At 42.4% G+C, this 17,970-nt stretch overlaps 1 protein-coding gene across 1 annotated transcript in view; it reads left to right on the top strand.

The window, feature by feature from the left end:
• The window catches only part of SLC5A1 (solute carrier family 5 member 1), a 63,314-nt gene extending 48,274 nt beyond the window's left edge, over positions 1-15,040 (top strand). The window contains exons 11-15 of the mRNA XM_066260053.1: positions 968-1,118; positions 2,566-2,734; positions 6,031-6,246; positions 8,490-8,592; positions 12,900-15,040. Coding sequence (XP_066116150.1) covers positions 968-1,118; positions 2,566-2,734; positions 6,031-6,246; positions 8,490-8,592; positions 12,900-13,117 — 857 coding nt within the window. The 3' untranslated portion in view covers positions 13,118-15,040. The remainder of the gene's footprint in view (positions 1-967; positions 1,119-2,565; positions 2,735-6,030; positions 6,247-8,489; positions 8,593-12,899) is intronic.
• The last annotated feature ends 2,930 nt before the right edge of the window (positions 15,041-17,970 follow it).

Here is a 17,970-nt window from a genome sequence, read left to right as displayed (position 1 = left end):
TCTTTCTGTTGATGAATAATATTCTATTGTTTGGATATACTACATTTTCTTTGTCCGTTTATCAGTTGATGGACATTGTGTTGTTTCTATTGACTTTTTGGCTATTATAAATAATACTGGTATAAACATTTATGTACAAATTTTGGTATGGACACATACTTTTATTTTTTTTGGCTAGATACCTAGGCGTGGCATTGATGGGCCATAAGGTAACTCAATGTTCAACTATTTTCTGTGGTAGCTCTACCAATTTCCATTACTGCCAGCAATATCTGAAGGTTTCTATTTCCACACATACCCACCCACTCTTGTTATTATCTGTCTTTATTATTATTGTTATTATAGCTACCCTGGTGGGTACAAAGTGGTATCTCATTGTAGTTTTGATTTGAATTTCTGTAATGTTGAGCATTTTTAAATGTGATTATTAACTATCTGTTTATCTTTTTGGAGAAGTGTCTATTCTGATCCTTTGACAATTTGTAAATGAATTGCCTTTTTATTATTGAGTTGTAGGAGTTCTTTATATATTCTGTATACTAGATTTATATTAGATATATGACTCGCAAAAATTTTCTTCAATTCTATAGATTGTCTTTTTACTTTCTTGAATCTTAGTTTAAATATTTCTGCTATATCATAAATCTTTTGGGTGAGAGATCTTTTAAATTTACCTCAGATGAAAACACACATATACATCATCATCATCATCACCATCACCATCATCATCCAACTGCAAAGTGTTAACCTCAGATATATTTTGTCTCGACCTCTTTGTTGATTGCTATGAGTTTACAAAAGAATAAAAAATCACAGTCCATTTCTTAAAATGTCTGGTCTTCCTGGAAAGATAAATAAAGGCCAACCACGGCATGATTTCAGAAGGCAAACAATGAGTCCTCACACATTCCAAGTGAGAAAGAGCTAAGATGCTGCGTGTGCCACTCAGAACCTCCTTCTCTTCCAGGGCTGCGAGGCCTGATGCTGTCAGTCATGTTGGCCTCTCTCATGAGCTCCCTGACCTCCATCTTCAACAGCGCCAGCACTCTCTTCACCATGGACATCTACACCAAGATCCGGAAGAGAGCAACCGAGAAAGAGCTCATGATTGCAGGAAGGTCAGTGCAGCTTCACTCTGCCATGCACCAGAAGCTTGAATAATCTCAGAGGTCCCTGAAGCTAGGGAAGACAAATAGAGGCCTGGGTAGAATGGGAGAGACCTCTGTAGCTAGTTATATCTGCCCTCCAATGACATCTACTTTAAATTGGAGATTATCAAACAATACCCCTTTGGAGTGGGAAGTGACATCAGGGATTATCTCATCTAAACTTAAATTTCTTAATGAGCAAAATGAAGCTTGTCCTGCCTAAATCTAGGCAGCTGGGACAATGGTGGAGTTAGGAATGAGTTACGGCCAACTGAGTCCTTGTCCAAGTTTCTTTATACTGCCCTATGCTGCCTTCCTCAGCCCTCCACATTGCAGCTCTTCTTACTGGCCATCTTTGAGGTCCAGGTGCCTCTGATGCCTTGACCCTTTGCTGCAACAGTTTGCAGGATCAAGTGATATTATTCAGAGGAACATGCTCTGTAAAATTGAAAACACCAATCTTGTGCACATTTGTTATTGTCAGTGGACTAGTAGACACAACAGGATATGGAAAACACAAAGCATTGCTACATGGGTCAGTGTACTCATTATCATGATTATCCATGAATCAGATAGTTTAAATACAGGACTAGCAGGAGTTCTATGTCTCTCCATGGGGCTGTGGCAGGTCAACCTCTTCTGGGCAGGTGGAGCAAGTTTTTGCAATGTCAGTCAAGGGAGAGGTTCCTCATGAGTGCAGAAAGGGTAAGGGCTCTACCTCATTGGTCTCATGATCAAGATTAGGGCAAAGGAAGTCAAGGAAAAGTGACAGGTCACTCTTAGGTGATGAGATGTGTCCAGGAGCAACTTGACCAGGCAAGAGTCTACTGGTTGGCTTCACAGGAAGCAACACTTATCCTGACTAATTTTTCCTCAGATAGGGGTTTACTGGATTTTTCTGTTCCTTATAAGGCTCAGGATGGAACACGGGAAGAGAGCCATTTTGTTGCTTTGCTCTGGGACAGACCCTTGACCCTGAGATTGTATTGAGGCACATTTTTGTGCATTTTGTGTATTGCACTTACTCAAAGGTACAGATGACTTTCCAGAGGAGGCAGAATATGAAAGAAAAAAGCCTCAAGAATAAAATTTCAAAATATGTTTCCTTGCTGTGGTCATACAAAGTGTGTGTATGCTAGTTATGTTATATATATTAGATATATAACTATATATACTTATTGACTAGTAGACACAACAGGATATGGAAAGCACAAAGCATTGCTACATGGGCCAGTGTACTCATTATCATGATTATCCATGAATCAGATAGTTTAAATAGAGGACTAGTGTATGGGAATGCTTCCAGGGACCATGGACTATATGGGTTCACATTATCTTGGGCTCCCCTCTGCTCCTTACTGCAGATTACAAATGGATTCCAAATTATTGACACTCTATTGTGGGGCTTTGATTTCAGATTGTTCATCCTGGTGCTGATTGGCATCAGCATCGCCTGGGTGCCCGTTGTACAGTCAGCACAAAGTGGGCAGCTTTTCGATTACATCCAGTCTATCACCAGTTACTTGGGACCACCCATTGCAGCTGTCTTCCTGCTTGCTATTTTCTGCAAGAGAGTCAATGAGCAGGTAGGTATCATCCATGTATAAACAGAAAAACCCGTTCTGGTGCAGAAATTTCCACCTGGATGTGCCTATTCTCAGTGGAAGGGATTCTATTTCCCAGAGACCTCACTGGAGTGGATGTGTTGCTGAGGATTTGTATGGGAATGCTTCTATCATGGGTTCACATTATCTTGGGCACCCCTCTGCTCCTTACTGCAGATTACAAACTGATTCCCAGCTAATGATGTACATTTTTCATCCAATCTTGGTGATTTCCCCCAACCACATGGCATTTCCTGGGCAAACAGCTCCAGAGGAAGTCCTAGCACAGGCCATCGCCAGTGGTTCTTCAGTGAGCTCTACTTTCCAGCCAGCACTTACCAGAGTCCAATAAACGTGCCCATGATCAAGAAGGTAGATGACAACTGAGGGGTAAAACATGGCACAAAATGGTATTAAGGAGGGATTATTAGAAAGACTGCATCAACATGGGCTGAAACTGAGAGAGAAGAGAGGGCATTAAAGGCAGAGAAAACATTGACCAGAACTTGGAGATGGAAGTGGGAGGGTAGGGCAGAGAGTGAACGACTTACAGGAATCTCACCTGTCTTTAGGTTGAGTTTGTGTGCACAAACAATAGAAGACGCAGTTGGAGAGGCAGGTTAAGGTTAGATTAGGCAAAGAGTTGGATCATCAGTGGGGTGCCTTTGCAGGCTTTGTAGCGTCATGAAAAGGATTTCTTTGGACATGGCGTCTGACAAGGGTGCCATAAATGTCTGTATCCAACCATCTATATACCTGTGGAGGGTTGGGAAGTGATGGGGGTGCTGACAGTGTAGCCCATTGTCTGAAACAATGGAAATGGTGACTTATGTTTGGTTGGAGACAACCCCTTTTTCCCACTAGGAGAGAAACAAATACATACCAGGGAAATATCTCACAGGAGAGCTTTGAAGTGCATAAATCACCATATGTGTCTCTCTTCATTCGACATTTGTCATTAGGAATATAGTCTAGATTTGATTGTGACACAAAACCAAGTGCACAGATAAAGACCCCTGAGAGAATAGAACTGAACCAGAAAGTGATCTTGACAAATTAGAGAAATGGGCACACAATGAGATAAGTTTCAGTAGGGATTGGCAGAGGCTGGTTCACTGTGGGAGATTTCTAAAGTACAAGTTATGAACATGTGGCTATCTCAGCTGGGTATTGCAGTGGGTCACAAGCAGATTTAATTCAACATTGGACCAAAATTTAAAAAAAAATAAGGCTGTAGACCTTCTCAATTGGGGGGATTAATTTTGCCCTTCTCCAGGGTATATTTGGTGATGTCTGGGAATGTTTTTGATTGTTATGATTTGGGGAATGCTACTGGTATCTAGTGATGAAGCCCAGGGATGTTGCTAAACATTCTATAATATGCAAGACATCCCCCCACCCCCAACAACAAATTATCTAGTGCAAATGTCACAGAGACGAGGGTGAGAAACCCTGACCTAGAGGCTTCAGAGTGTAGCACATAGAGACTACAAAGCAATTTTCAGGACTAGTCTGATACTGTATTTGCTGAGGGGTGACTCTAAGTCTTGAGGAAAATGTCAAAGGCTCCCAGACTTTTCAAGCACCTCTTGAGAACAAAGACTAAACGTATAGGAAGAGGCTAATTGCTAGAAGTGAAGGAAAGCCTTAATAAGTTTTATTAATATTATTCATACAAATTGAAGTCAAGAAATCTTTTTTTGACCACATAAATGTATAGAGAATGAATGGGGAACATCTTTTCCTTTCTCCTTGTTCATACATTCATTTAGCAGACACTTCCTGATGCCAGACACGGGGCTGTGCACTAGCAGCACAAAGGGAGAGAATACTGGTTCTTTCCCTGGGCAAGATGAGAAGACTAAGACATGAACGTATGGTCAGTGCTAGCTGGAGGTGTCTACAGTGCTACAGCCACAGCAAGAAGAATGTGCCCACTCACTTCTGTCTGGGGAGAAGAGCGGACATTCAAGCTAGAACAAGGTTACCAGGAAGAGAGAAGCCCGTGCTTCCCCTGGTAGAAGGAATGACCTGTGCAAAGACCTGGGACATAAACATACATGACATGTTTAAAAAATTTAGTGTACCTGGAATGTAAAGTGTAGGGGCACCGATGGCTAACAAAGGTGCTGTTCAGATCAACACTTGACAAACTCATGAAGGTTCTTTTAGGCCACCCTTCTATGAACTCTACTTTGTCACTAGTCCTTTAAAGCGTGTCCTCTAGATTCAGACCTACCTAGTTTTATAGCTAAAGCCTCACAAGAGAGAAAGAAGGAAGGGATGAAAAAAAATGGGTTAAAATACTTGAAAAATGACCCCCCCAATCTTCCTAGTCTCTTAAAGGCTTCCATTTTTTCTAATATGCAAACCCCAAATTTAATGTATAAACACATAATATAATTTTATGTTCTCAAGTTAAAAACAGCGACTTTGAATTTATGAAAGGGGCTGATGAAAAATTTCCTTTCTCCTCTATCCCTGAAAGACCATTTTTTTCCCTATGCCTTTGAGGAATACAATCTTTTTTACAAGTAAGTATGGGGGTCCTTGGGTTAGGACACAGTTCTGTTCCTATGACAGTGACATAACTCAAATTTCGGTGTAAGTCAAAACACACCCTAGCCTAAGTCACTTACTTATCCTAACACAGTTGTAAAATCATAATCTATAACATAAAAACACAACTAAGCCACAGAAAAAGAATAATGCATATTCTTCCACAGTGCACAACCAAACTAGTTTGCCCACGTAACCTGTAAGTATGCCGCTAACGGTAAGCCTAAACACTTAAATTTCAATTTTTAAAAGTTTCTATGGAAGTGCGCATTATAAACTTGAAATGTTGTATGTTGAGACTGTAGCAATTCAAGGACCCCCTGTATATTTAAATGGGTCTAAATCTGGAGATTGATGGAATAGGAGCTGCAGGCAGAGATATTCAAATTATTCTTAAAGTTAAAGGGTATTTTCAGAAGGAAAACTTCAAGGTTGATATTCTAACCAGTTGTTAGACACTTTACCCAATTATATTAAGAGTCCTTGTCTTACGACCCAGGTAAAAGACATGGGTCACTCACATCACTAAGACATGGGTCACTCACATCACTAAGACATGATAACACTACACCCCGTGAAAGCCTGATCTAACACTCCTCACCATTCCAATGTTCTGGCTTCACGTGGCCTGGAGCTACTGTTTCTCTTACCTTCACTCTTTTGCATCTGTCCCTTAGAAGTGTGTTCAGCATTTGGTAACCCAAGATTTGTTTCCACAGGGAGCCTTTTGGGGACTGATCATAGGATTCTTGATTGGGGTGTCCCGTATGATTGCTGAGTTTGCTTATGGAACTGGGAGCTGCATGGAGCCTAGCAACTGTCCCACAATTATCTGTGGTGTGCACTACCTTTACTTTGCCATCATCCTCTTTGTCATTTCTATCATCATCATTGTGGTCATCTCCCTCTTCACCAAGCCCATTCCAGATGTTCATGTGAGTATTCACTTGGGAGACCTGTCCTGCTCATGTTTCACATTCATGCTGCATTCTCCATTTTGGTTGTCCTCAGCTCAGTTAGACATCTTACACTCATGTGACTGAATAGCCCATACTTGCCATTGGTGTCTTGCAGAAGGACACAAGATAGCTTGGTGTGCCAGTGGGGTATCAGGCACGTGCCTTCAGCAGTAGTCCTCAAGCACTCTATGTTTCCATCCAGGGGATATTCTCTGAATCACATTCCCCAAGTGACAGCTCGAATTCAAGGGTATGAGATCACATGGGCAGGTGCAGGGGCCACCCTGGCTTAGAGGCTCATGTCCCAAAATGGAACTTATATTTCTTGTAGCAGTCCCATGGTCAGAACTTCCAAGGTTCCCAGCAAGGGACGTACTTAGTTACAAAATCGCAGTAATGGAAATCTGAAGTATGATTCACCCTTGATTATTTTTTTTCCCAATGAAGCCTCTAGACAGTTACTCATAGAATTCAAGAAATTTCAAACAATACCAAAGTCCAATTGATTCAAAACTTCAAAAATAACAATTTTCTTCTTTTGCTCTAGATGTCACCCTTGGTTTAAGGCATATTCACAGCCCTCTCAATGCAGATGAAGAGTACCAATTATAGGCCATTTTTACCAGATGCGATATAGTTTGGTAACCCAATACAGCTGGCATTTTACCTTTTTTAGGTTTCCAAGTAACAGAGCTAGAGTTAAGCCAAGATCATATGTGTCCATAGAGAAAGACAATAGGTTTTGTTAACCCATTAGACATACATAAATACACGAACTGAAGAAGTCTGTAAGAGACCTTCAACTTCATTATCAGATTTTCAAAGCTGTGAGTAACCTTAATGTCCAACAAAAACTGCTCATATAGAAGCACAACTACCAAGCTTATTTGCTGAATCTGTCACAAGCTTTCTGTTATATTGATTCTTCCTGACAGTTCAGTCTTTGGAAGCATTGCAGCCCCAAACACATTTAGGCTTTATGCTTCCTCTTGCAGTAGAGGAAGCAAGGTAGTCATCAAAGAGGGCATGGTTGGGATGAACACAGTCATTGATCTTCAGATTTCTTCAAGTTTCTGGTTTCTTGTCAACAGAGGCTTCCCTATTTAAATGGCTCATGACTCTACAGATTTACTCCCCATAATATGACAAACACATACTACAAAAATATGATCTTGGCCTGACCAGGCGGTGGTGCAGTGGATAGAGTGTTGGACTGGGATGCAGAGGACCCAGGTTCAAGACCCTGAGGTTGCCAGCTTGAGCGTGGGCTCATCCGATTTGAGCAAAGCTCACCAGCTTAGACCTAAGGTCGCTGGCTCGAGCAAGGGGTTACTCGGTCTGCTGAAGGTCCATGGTCAAGGCACATATGAGAAAGCAATCAATGAACAACTAAGGTGTTGCAATGAAAAACTGATGATTCATATTTCTCATCTCTCTTCATTCCTGTCTGTCTGTTCCTATCTATCCCTCTCTCTGACTGTCTCTCTGTCTTGGTTAAAAAAAAAATATATATATATGATCTTGCCTGACCAGGTGGTGGCTCAGTGAATAGAGCGTTGGACTGGGACGCGGAGTACCCAGATTCGAGACCCTGAGGTCGCCAGCTTGAACATGGGCTCCTCTGGTTTGAGCAAGGCTCACCAACTTGAACCGAAGGTTGCTGGCTTGAGTAAGGGGTCACTCTATCTGCTGTAGCCCACCAGTCAAGGCACATATGAGAAAGCAATCACTGAGAAACTAAGGTGCCACAACAAAGAATTGATGCTTCTCATCTCTCTCCCTTCCAGTCTGTCTGTTCTTCTTCTGTCTAAATAAATAAATAAATAAATAAGTAAATAAGTAAAATATGATCTTATAGTGCTGGTGTGGACATATGGGTAACTAGTCTTGCTTCCCAGAACCAGTGCTAAGAGGAACAATTCATTTGTCATATGTAGCAAGAGTTCATACATTCAAAACATATCTGTATTCAAGGCATCCCCTTAGTCTCAGAGTATGCATATGTCACAGGGGATAGTGTTTACATATGTGTGATTTACATATAAGTTTCTGATGTGTTTAGATATAATGCTATGGATGGAAACAGTTATCTATATTTTTATTGGTATGAGAGGCCACATTCCTTTTTTTTCCCCTTGATGAATATTTCTTTGTTCTCCCAACTTCTTGGCCCAAGACACCGTCTGGCTCTTTGCTAACCTGTTCTGCTCTCTCCTCAGCTCTACCGCCTGTGCTGGAGCCTGCGTAACAGCAAAGAGGAGCGTATTGACCTGGATGCAGAAGAGCACATCTCTGAAGCCCCAGAGGAGACCATGGAAATAGGTGACATATGACTCAGAGGCTATTCCCAAGCCCTAAAAAGTTACTCCTACAACAGCAAGGCCATTTTGCCAAAGCCTTCACTAAGTGCCTTCATCAAAGCTCAGATTTTTCTCATAGAGTAGCATGGGGAGTGAGGTGGGGTGTGTGTGAGATAAGTAAATGGGTTTGGGACATTCACTCTGAAGCTCAGTCAAAAGGAGGAGGGAGGTCTGACCTGTGGTGGCGCAGTGGATAAAGCTTCGACCTGGAATGCTGAGGTCGCTGGTTCAAAACCCTGGGCTTGCCTGGTCAAGGCACATATGGGAGTTGATGCTTCCTGCTCCTCCCCCTTCTCTCTCTCACTCTCTCTTACTCTCTCTCTCTCCTCTCTAAAATGAATAAATAAAGTTTTTTTTTTTTAAAAAAAGGAGGAGGGAGGTCCAGAATCATTCTAGCTCCATGACCCCTCCTAGTTTACAGTGCTCAGTGCTTAAGGGTGGTGAGGAATTTGCCACTCTGACTTGGTTTGGGGCATGGCCAGGGACAAGGAAAGAGTCAGAGCTCTTCTGACAGCCTGTGACCTGAAAGCAGACAGGATCAAAGCTATAGTTAGTTCTAATGACACCAGGGGGATGGGATAGAGGCTCAGGGGTCTTATGTTTTACTAACTTACAGCATCAGGTTTAGAAAAAATTTTCTGGAAGTCCAGTGAGATAAATCTTAGTGCTCACAGACTCATCCTGATCATAGAGAAATGCTTTCCTCAACTTCTATGTTGCATCTTTTCTTCCTTGCCTGGAGAGTGGTTGTGGAGATGTTTGGTGTACAGAGGTATGGCAGAGCAAGGTCATATGTTTTCTACCTGGCGTTGGGCCAAAGGTCTCACCTCTCCGTCTGAAGGGTGCACAGAATGAGTTCTGAATTGGCCATCAAGAATATCATAGACTCCTAGCTCTGGAAAGGGCCCTAAGATCTTATTGCCTCATTTTGAGTACATGCAAATTTAGGGCCTGGGATGGAGAGGCTTTGCTGGTAGTCCCAGCTCTGATCTCTAAAGAGCTTTTGGTTCTGAAACTTGTGCCTTCACAAGTGCTGAACTGAAGGAGGCTGGAGCCATAGGCAGCTGACCCTGGTGCTGAAAATGGCAGCCCCTTCCAGCTTTCCCTGAGCAAGCAGGAATGAACATGCCTCATACTTTTCCCACCTCCAAAAATGTCCCCACATTGAGTGAGAATATCACAGGTTTAAAGGGGCATGCATGAGGAGTATTTTGAATGTTTTCATGTGGAAGCAGAGATTATTATTATTATTATTTTGCACCAGAGGGCGAGTTAAGACATGGTTGGAAAGAGCTCATCCAATTTTAATTCAAAGTAAAGAGGCAAGATAGTATAGAGATAGAGTGTGGAGTTTGGATTCAGGAAGAACTGAGATTAAATCCTGACTTCTCTATTTACTATCCTGTGCAAGTTATTTAATTTTTCTAAAGCTCTTGCTCATCACATAAAAGTATTCTAAATGATAGCATATATCTTAGCACTGTTGGAAACATTGAATTAAATAATACTCCACAATAGAACTGGCTGTAACTATACCATCATGAATGCACCTAAAGAAAAATTTTCTGAGTTGTTCTGGAAAGAGGTGATGAGCAAGTATACATCTATCAAGGATGCCTAGAGGGGACTCCCACACCAGCTAGAGAATTGGCTTAGTGACTTCTAAGGTTCATTGCAGTACTTGAATTCTATTGTTTCCTGATTAACTCATGGTGAAATCATACTGAACACCCTGCCCTTAAAGTATAGCAAGCTAAGATCTCTAGAGGGCTTTTATAGACAATGGATGTCATCCTCATCATTCACTAAGAAACAGCAGTATGAGAATTCACCCTTATATCATTATCTACCACCTCTACCATCATCATGACAAATAATGATGTGATCATAATGTATTTTAATTACAAATACTCTATTAATAGTCAAGTATATTTCTTCTAATTTTAGAAATGAATAAAATGAGACATAGAAAATTTCTCAAGGCCACCAACATTTTAATGGCCCAAACAACCATGAGTTTTTCACTTGGACTGGTCAAGTAACTTTCCCATTCTCCTATTTTGGTCAAATAGACCAAAGATAAGGGTACAAGGAGGCTTTTCCTTCTTTCTTATGTGTGTGAAAGTGAAAAGAGAAACTAGAAGGAGACCAACATTTCTCTCTCTTTTTTTTTCATTTTTCTGAAGTTGGAAACGGGGAGGCAGTCAGACAGACTCCCGCATGCGCCCGACCAGGATCCACCGGGCACGCCCACCAGGGGGTGATGCTCTGCCCATCTGGGGGCATTGCTCTGTTGCAACCAGGGCCATTCTAGCGCCTGAGGCAGAGGCCATGGAGCCATCCTCAGCGCCCAGGCCAACTTTGCTCCAATGAAGCCTTGGCTGCAGGAGGGGAAGAGAGAGACAGAGAGGAAGGAGAGGGGGATGGGTGGAGAAGCAGATGAGTGCTTCTCCTGTGTGCCCTGGCCAGGAATCAAACCCAGGACTCCTGCATGCCAGTTCTATGCTCTACCACTGAGCCAACCGGCCAGAGCCCATTTGTCTTTTTAATTGACTTTATTGGGGTGACACTCTAACACTTCTTAACACCTACTACATACTGGATGCTCTCTCATTCAGCTTTTTTTTTATTTTGACAGAGAGAGAGTCAGAGAGAGTGACAGATGGGGACAGACAGACAGGAAGGGAGAGAGATGAGAAGCATCAGTTCTTCATTGTGGCTCCTTAGTTGTTCATTGACTGCTTTCTCATATGTGCCTTGACCAGGGGACTACAGAAGAGCAAGTGACCCCTTGTTGAAGCCACAACCTTGGGCTCAAGCCAGTGAACTTGGGCTTCAAACCAGCAACTTTTGGGCTAAAGCCAGACACCATGGGGTCATGTCCATTATCACATGCTCAAGCTGGTGAGCCTGTGCCCAAGCCAGATGAGCCTGAGCTCAAGCTGGTGACCTCGGGGTTTCAAACCTGGGGCCTCCTTGTCCCAGTCCAATGCTCTATCCACTGCACCACACCTGGTCAGGCTCATTCAATCTTATAATGAAGAAGACATTATATTGTCCAGTTTTACAGATACAGAAGAGGAGAGGTGAAGTAATAAGGTTATAAAATTGAGTTTTGGTCCCAGTTCTGACATATGTAAGTGTTTCATCACTACGAAGTTTCTTTTCAGTTCTAAAATTCTGTAACTTAAAAATAGTAGCATTGAAAGCCATGGTCCCTGACATTGGTACTGAAAGCACAGTGGGCTTCATTTCATATCTGGTGAGTTATAAACCTGGCATTCTAACTCCGATTTGTCTATCTTTTTAAAAAATTTATTTAATTTATTTTTTTTACAGGGACAGAGAGAGAGTCAGAGAGAGGGAAAGATAGGGACAGACAACCAGGAATGGAGAGAGATGAGAAGCATCAATCATCAGTTTTTTGTTGCGATACCTTAGTTGTTCATTGATTGCTTTCTCATATGTGCCTTGATCACGGAGCTTCAGCAGACTGAGTAACCCCTTGCTCGAGCCAGCGACCTTGGGTCCAAGCTGGAAAGCTTTTTGCTCAAGCCAGATGAGCCCGTGCTCAAGCTGGTGACCTCGGGGTCCCGAACCTGGGTCTTCCACATCCCAGTCCAACGCTCTACCCACTCTGCCACCACCTGGTCAGGCTGATTTGTCTATCTTTAATGCCATATGTGGAGTCAGAGGAGAGAATCAGTTACCTTGGTGAGCACCCACTTTGACTGACAGGACAGTTGGATGGTATGAGTCAGCAGTGTTGATGTACAATATTAGATCTTAATCCCTGGAAGTGTTGCTTACTGCTGCCTGTTTAGACCAGTTCTTACTATATGGCTAGATCTGTTGTGAAGCCTGTGAATTTCCAGGTGTAACCAATGAACTCCTGAGTCATGAAATTTTCATTGTTTTTCAGTGATGTAGCAAACAGATACACTTTTATGTTTCAGAAGTGTCACAGCTCCCCAGCTCATTGTTAACACTTGTCTCCCATTACCTGTTATTCCCTTCTGATGGTTCTAAATCAAAATGTACATGTATTTGGTCTGACAAAGATAAAATGTATGCTAAATGATCATAAGGATGTAGACTTCATCACTCGAACATTTGTACCATTTCCATTCCTGTGAATATGACCATCGGGAAATGTCTGTAGAACATCTGGCAGATGTTCCATTGTGTAACTCCCCCCCCCCCGAAACCTTTCATAGTTCTTCCAGCTTCTGTATCTAACAATTATTTTATTTCTTTCCCCAAATACAGAAGCTCCTGAGGAGAAAAAAGGATGCTGCAGGAAGGCCTATGACCTGTTTTGTGGTCTGGATCAGCAGAAGGGCCCCAAGATGACAAAGGAAGAGGAGGAAGCCATGAAACTGAAGATGACAGACACCTCTGAGAAGCCTTTGTGGAGGACAGTGGTGAACATCAATGGCATCATCCTACTGGCTGTGGCCGTCTTCTGCCATGCATATTTTGCCTGAGCCTTACTTTTTGCTGCAGACTGTTCTCATAAAGGCCAGACTATTTACTTCACCTCCCTTGACTCCCATTCTGGGAGGTTGAAGGGAAACCATCCAGTTGTAAATTTTCCTGGTTGATAAATGTGTACATGTATAATTATAGGATAACTGGATAAAAGGAACTAATTTGCTGCTGCTAACCTATGTATTTAAGGCCAGTGTGATATAGTCAGCTGTACATATTAAAGCTGCAGAAGAAAAATCCACTCATTCATAAAAAAGCAGACTAAGAAACAGAAGCCCTGTGAAATCTAATGCATGTTTGTCTCAGGTGGATGCAGCTTGCCAACATTGTGGTCTTTCAATATTTTTCAGAGTTGTGGCCTCCCTAGTTCCTGCCACTTTCCCTATCTGATCCCCCTCATCTTTTTTTTTAAAGAAAAATTTCACTCCTCATTATATCCCTGTCAATTTTTTTTCACAAGAAAAATATCAATCTGATAAACTGATGAACACTTGAAGCTGAGTATGAGTGCTGTGAGGGTTCCTATCCTGAGTATTTGCTCTTTGAATGAAGGAGAGAACTGGGACCTGACAGTCATGCTTACCCTAAAGCAACACAAAGCCAGATGGAAAACTGCTATCACAAGATAGGCATTTTTACTACTTAGGGAGGTCAGAGAAAAGACAACATGCTAGCTACCACCAACAAGACAATCTTTCAAAGGTGGTTAGTCAAGAGTAATAATATTGAGCAAACTGTCAACAAATGTCAAGGTCAGTGGGGATAAAAAATACCCTTGGGTAGAGAGCATTTTCTGGTCTTCTTAAAAATATCTATTGGGGATTCCTTGTATTTGGGATTTCACTCATTTTGGCATTTTCTGTGCCTGGAATGTTTTAGCCACTCAGCAGTATTTGTGGACTGAATGAATAATATGGGCATTATTTGTAAACAGATGCTTTGTGTTTGGTTAACCTTTCCTGTGGCTGCACAAAATATACACTGTGGTGACTGTCGTGACTTGGAATGCATTTTCAAGAGGCCACTCTTCCTCATGGTATGGATGCTGACATATGGGTTTAGGAGTTGACTCTCTGTCACATTACAGAACAAATATGCCTCTTGGGGACTTCCGTTATCTTAAAGCAGCCACACTCTCCTGAAATACTGAAACAATTAGCCCGAGATCCTCCTCCCCACGAGTTCACATGACCACAGCCCTTGCTCTTTCCAGTTGTCTAGATTGGCGGTCATCTATTGATCAAGGTTAGGGTTGGTGGTCTCTGTTCTGGGTGGTGGTGATCAACACTTTTAGCTGAGTAGAGTGTATTTCTTGTTGAACCTGTTTGTTTACTGGGGAAGAAATTTTTAAAATTTAACTTAAATTTAATGAGTTACCTATCATTCTTTTAATTCTACCTGAGAAATCTTAATTATATTGTGATATAATCTCATTAAAGTGAAGAAAAGGTCACGATGTTAGTACTGACTGATTTCAGGCTAGCTTGGAAAACAGCTGGGCTCTGAGGAGCTAGGGAGCTAAGAGTGGTTCCTGGGTGTAAAAATGGTTCAACAGGTGAAGGAGTGGCTTGTTCTTCTTGTGGAAGGAAACCCAGAGATCACTAGCTGATGGGAACTTTACATTCCCCTTAAGCTAGGAAGAGAAGAGGGGAAAGTGGAGAATTTGACATGGCTAGCGTTGCTCAGTGTACTTAGTTTTGTGTGGAGTTTGTGTAGTATTTTTGCATTTTGAGAGGATAAAGGGAGAAGATTGAGAGCTGGTGAGTGGAGTGGGCACAAAGTATCTTGTACCTCTATTGTCCTGGATTCTGTGTCTGGCTTTGCCAATGATTCATCATGTATATTGAGGTAAATTATTTTGTCTCAACTGTGTAATTTTTTTCTTAAAAAAATAAAAGGGAACCTTGGTGCTTATAGTAGCTACCTACCTTCTCTGGGTGTGATGCTTAGAAGAGGGGATGGAAGAAACATACATAAAAGATTCCATATGGATATTATATTAAGCTGCATTTGGTTCCATAATTACAATGTATTACTTTGATAAAAATAAACATTTAAAAATCACGACATCAAGATTTCCTGTTTTCTAGAGATTCTAGACAAATACCGACTGTGTCTTTAGTTGGTGTAAGATATGAATTAGGAAGCAGACATCAAGACAAATGAGGATAGAACATAGCAACTAGAACAAAATGTAGCAAAGTCTGGGAATGATTTCAATTTCAAACTCTCTAGTAAGCACGAGGTGAGTAGTTCTACCTGCAATGCACAATATCCTGTTAGAACAGACTGAGCCATTTGGGTAACCAGGGACCAGTAAGTGATAAACTGTACTAGAATAATTTCAGGGTACAGGGAAGATCTATTCTTTTCTTCAAATAGAAGATGGGTGTTAGGGGGCAGAGTGATTGTTTATTAATATTCAGTTTATAGGCCCTGGCCAGTTGGCTCAGTGGTAGAGCGTTGGCCTGGTGTGCGGGAGTCCCAGGTTCGATTCCTGGCCAGGGCACACAGGAGAAGTGCCCATCTGCTTCCCTACCCCTTCCCCTCTCCTTCCTCTCTGTCTCTCTCTTCCCCTCCTGCAGCCAAGGCTCCACTGGAGCAAAGTTTACCTGGCCACTGAGGATGGCTCTGTGGCCTCTGCCTCAGGCGCTAGAATGGCTCTGATTGCGGCACAGCGACGCCCCAAGATGGGCAGAGCATTGCCCCCTGGTGGGCATGCAGGGTGGATCCCGGTCAGGCGCATGCGAGAGTCTGTCTGACTGCCTCCCCGTTTCCAGCTTCGGAAAAAAACAACAACAAAAAAAAACAAAAAAAAAAAAAAGAAAAAAGAAAAAAAAAGAGAAAAATTTAGTTTATAGAGCTGAAAAACCATGCCCTATCAAGCAAAACAAGCTTCTTTAAATATGGATGACTCCCAAAATGAAAAGACAGACCTCCAACCTTGCAAAGTGAAGTTGGTCCTGGAGCCCTTGACCTGTTTGGGAGCATGGATTACTTGTGTAGCTGAGCCAGGCATTGGGGTTTACTTAGAGAGATTTCTACCTTTGGAACTCACTGGAACTCATTATTTGCTAGTGCTGGAGTCATCATTTCTTAAACATGCTCTGCAGCCTGTTCTGTGTCACAAAAGCAAACCTTGGGAGAAAAACACCTATATGCTTAGTTAGAGGAGAGAGGTTTCCTAATATTACCTCTGCCCCTCCCCCCAAAAAAAACCTCACCTTCAAACCTTCATATTGAATTTAGATAAGTTGAACTGTTTGAATGAGGCACCATTGCCTTGGTTAGTTGGTGGGAATGGGATTAGGGAGGGGTGGGTGAGGTTAATTGGGCAGCATTGTTGAATGGTTCTGCAGGATGCAGGAGAATGTTGTTCATTCTGAAAGCCCCACATTGCATCCCTGACCCAGCCAGTTTTTGTAGTCTTAAGAACAACTCAGAGAACACGAGATTTGATGCAATTCATCTCAATACTTGGGGAACTGCATAAAAAGGATAGAGGGTCAACTTCATTTTGCCTGCATCATCCCATTCCCCGAAGTTGGCACTGCTCAGTGGCAAGAGGGAACTCCACAACTAGAAAGAGCTTCCTTCTTCGGAAAGGGAGAGTGGAGTGAGGGATCAGCTTCTTCAGTCTTTAAGGCACTGCACAAAGGATGTGCTTTAGTTTTATTCCATCCAGAGACGTGCAAAAGCATGACATTTCAGATCAAAGAAGAAAAGCAGAGGCTACCAGTTTCAGCCACACTGAAAGAGAGCAACTGTAGTTCCCAGTGACCTTCTCTGCAGAGGATCCCAGCAGCTTTGCACACTGAAGAAACTGATGATCAGCATAGCTGCCACTGGCTCCTACAGATTCCACCAGTTTTGCCTCACAGATATTCATATTCACTGATGACAGCTACCTGAATCCCTGCTGGCTCCCTGAACACCCAGCCCCTGCCTGTCACTGCCAGGGCTCAAGATCTGCACTAGCAGTCAACTCAAGTCTTCTGTGGCTGTGCAAGAGTACAGGACACCAGCCTACGAAGCTGATCCCCACCACCATGTGTGCATTTAGGGCTGACTCCTCTAGGTATGTACTCGCGTGCTGCTGGCCTGATGCCCACCAGCATCCATTGCCATGCACACACCTGTGGCAAGAGCCTGAAGCCACAGAAGTGCATGTTGACAGCTAGGGCTTCCGCAGCTGATTGTGGGTTGGATCTGGCCCTGTCTTCTGCCCCTGGACTGCACCGCTGGGCTCATCTCCAGCTAGCCCCTTCAGCTGTGTATCAGCCTGCTCCAACCTGGCTCTTGGCGCTGGCTTCTACCTCCTTGCAACTGTGGCAAGACCCAGTGGCCATGGTAGACTACACTGGTAGCCAGGGCCCTCACAACTGCTAGTGTGCCTGCAGTTTTTACTTTTAAAGTAAATGGATTAAATTAACATTAAATTTATGCCCCTGTGTTTTATCCATTCAGCCACTTCACATCTCTGATCAAAAGGCATAGAGTAGCTGAATGGATAAAAAACAAGACCCAACTATGTGCTACTTACAAGACATTCACTTCAGCTTCAAGGACACATATAGTCTCAAAATTTTCCATCAAAGTGAAAATCATGCTATATTTTCCATGAGATAAATAAACTTTAAGTTAAAAACTGGAACAAGAAACAAAGAAGGTCATTATATAATAATAAAAGGGTCAATTCATTAAGAGGATGTAACAACAGTAAGTATATATGCATTGGACATTGGAGGACCTAAATATATTAAACAAATACAAACAGATCTGAATGGGGTAATAGATAAAAATACAACAATAATAAAGAAGTACAGGCCCTGGCTGGTTGGCTCAGTGG

The sequence above is a fragment of the Saccopteryx bilineata genome, chromosome 2 (assembly GCF_036850765.1).
Source record: "Saccopteryx bilineata isolate mSacBil1 chromosome 2, mSacBil1_pri_phased_curated, whole genome shotgun sequence".
Classification (NCBI taxonomy): Eukaryota; Metazoa; Chordata; class Mammalia; order Chiroptera; family Emballonuridae; genus Saccopteryx; species Saccopteryx bilineata.
The sequence above is the reverse complement of the archived record's forward strand: the minus strand, read 5'-3'. Positions and strand labels throughout refer to the sequence as shown.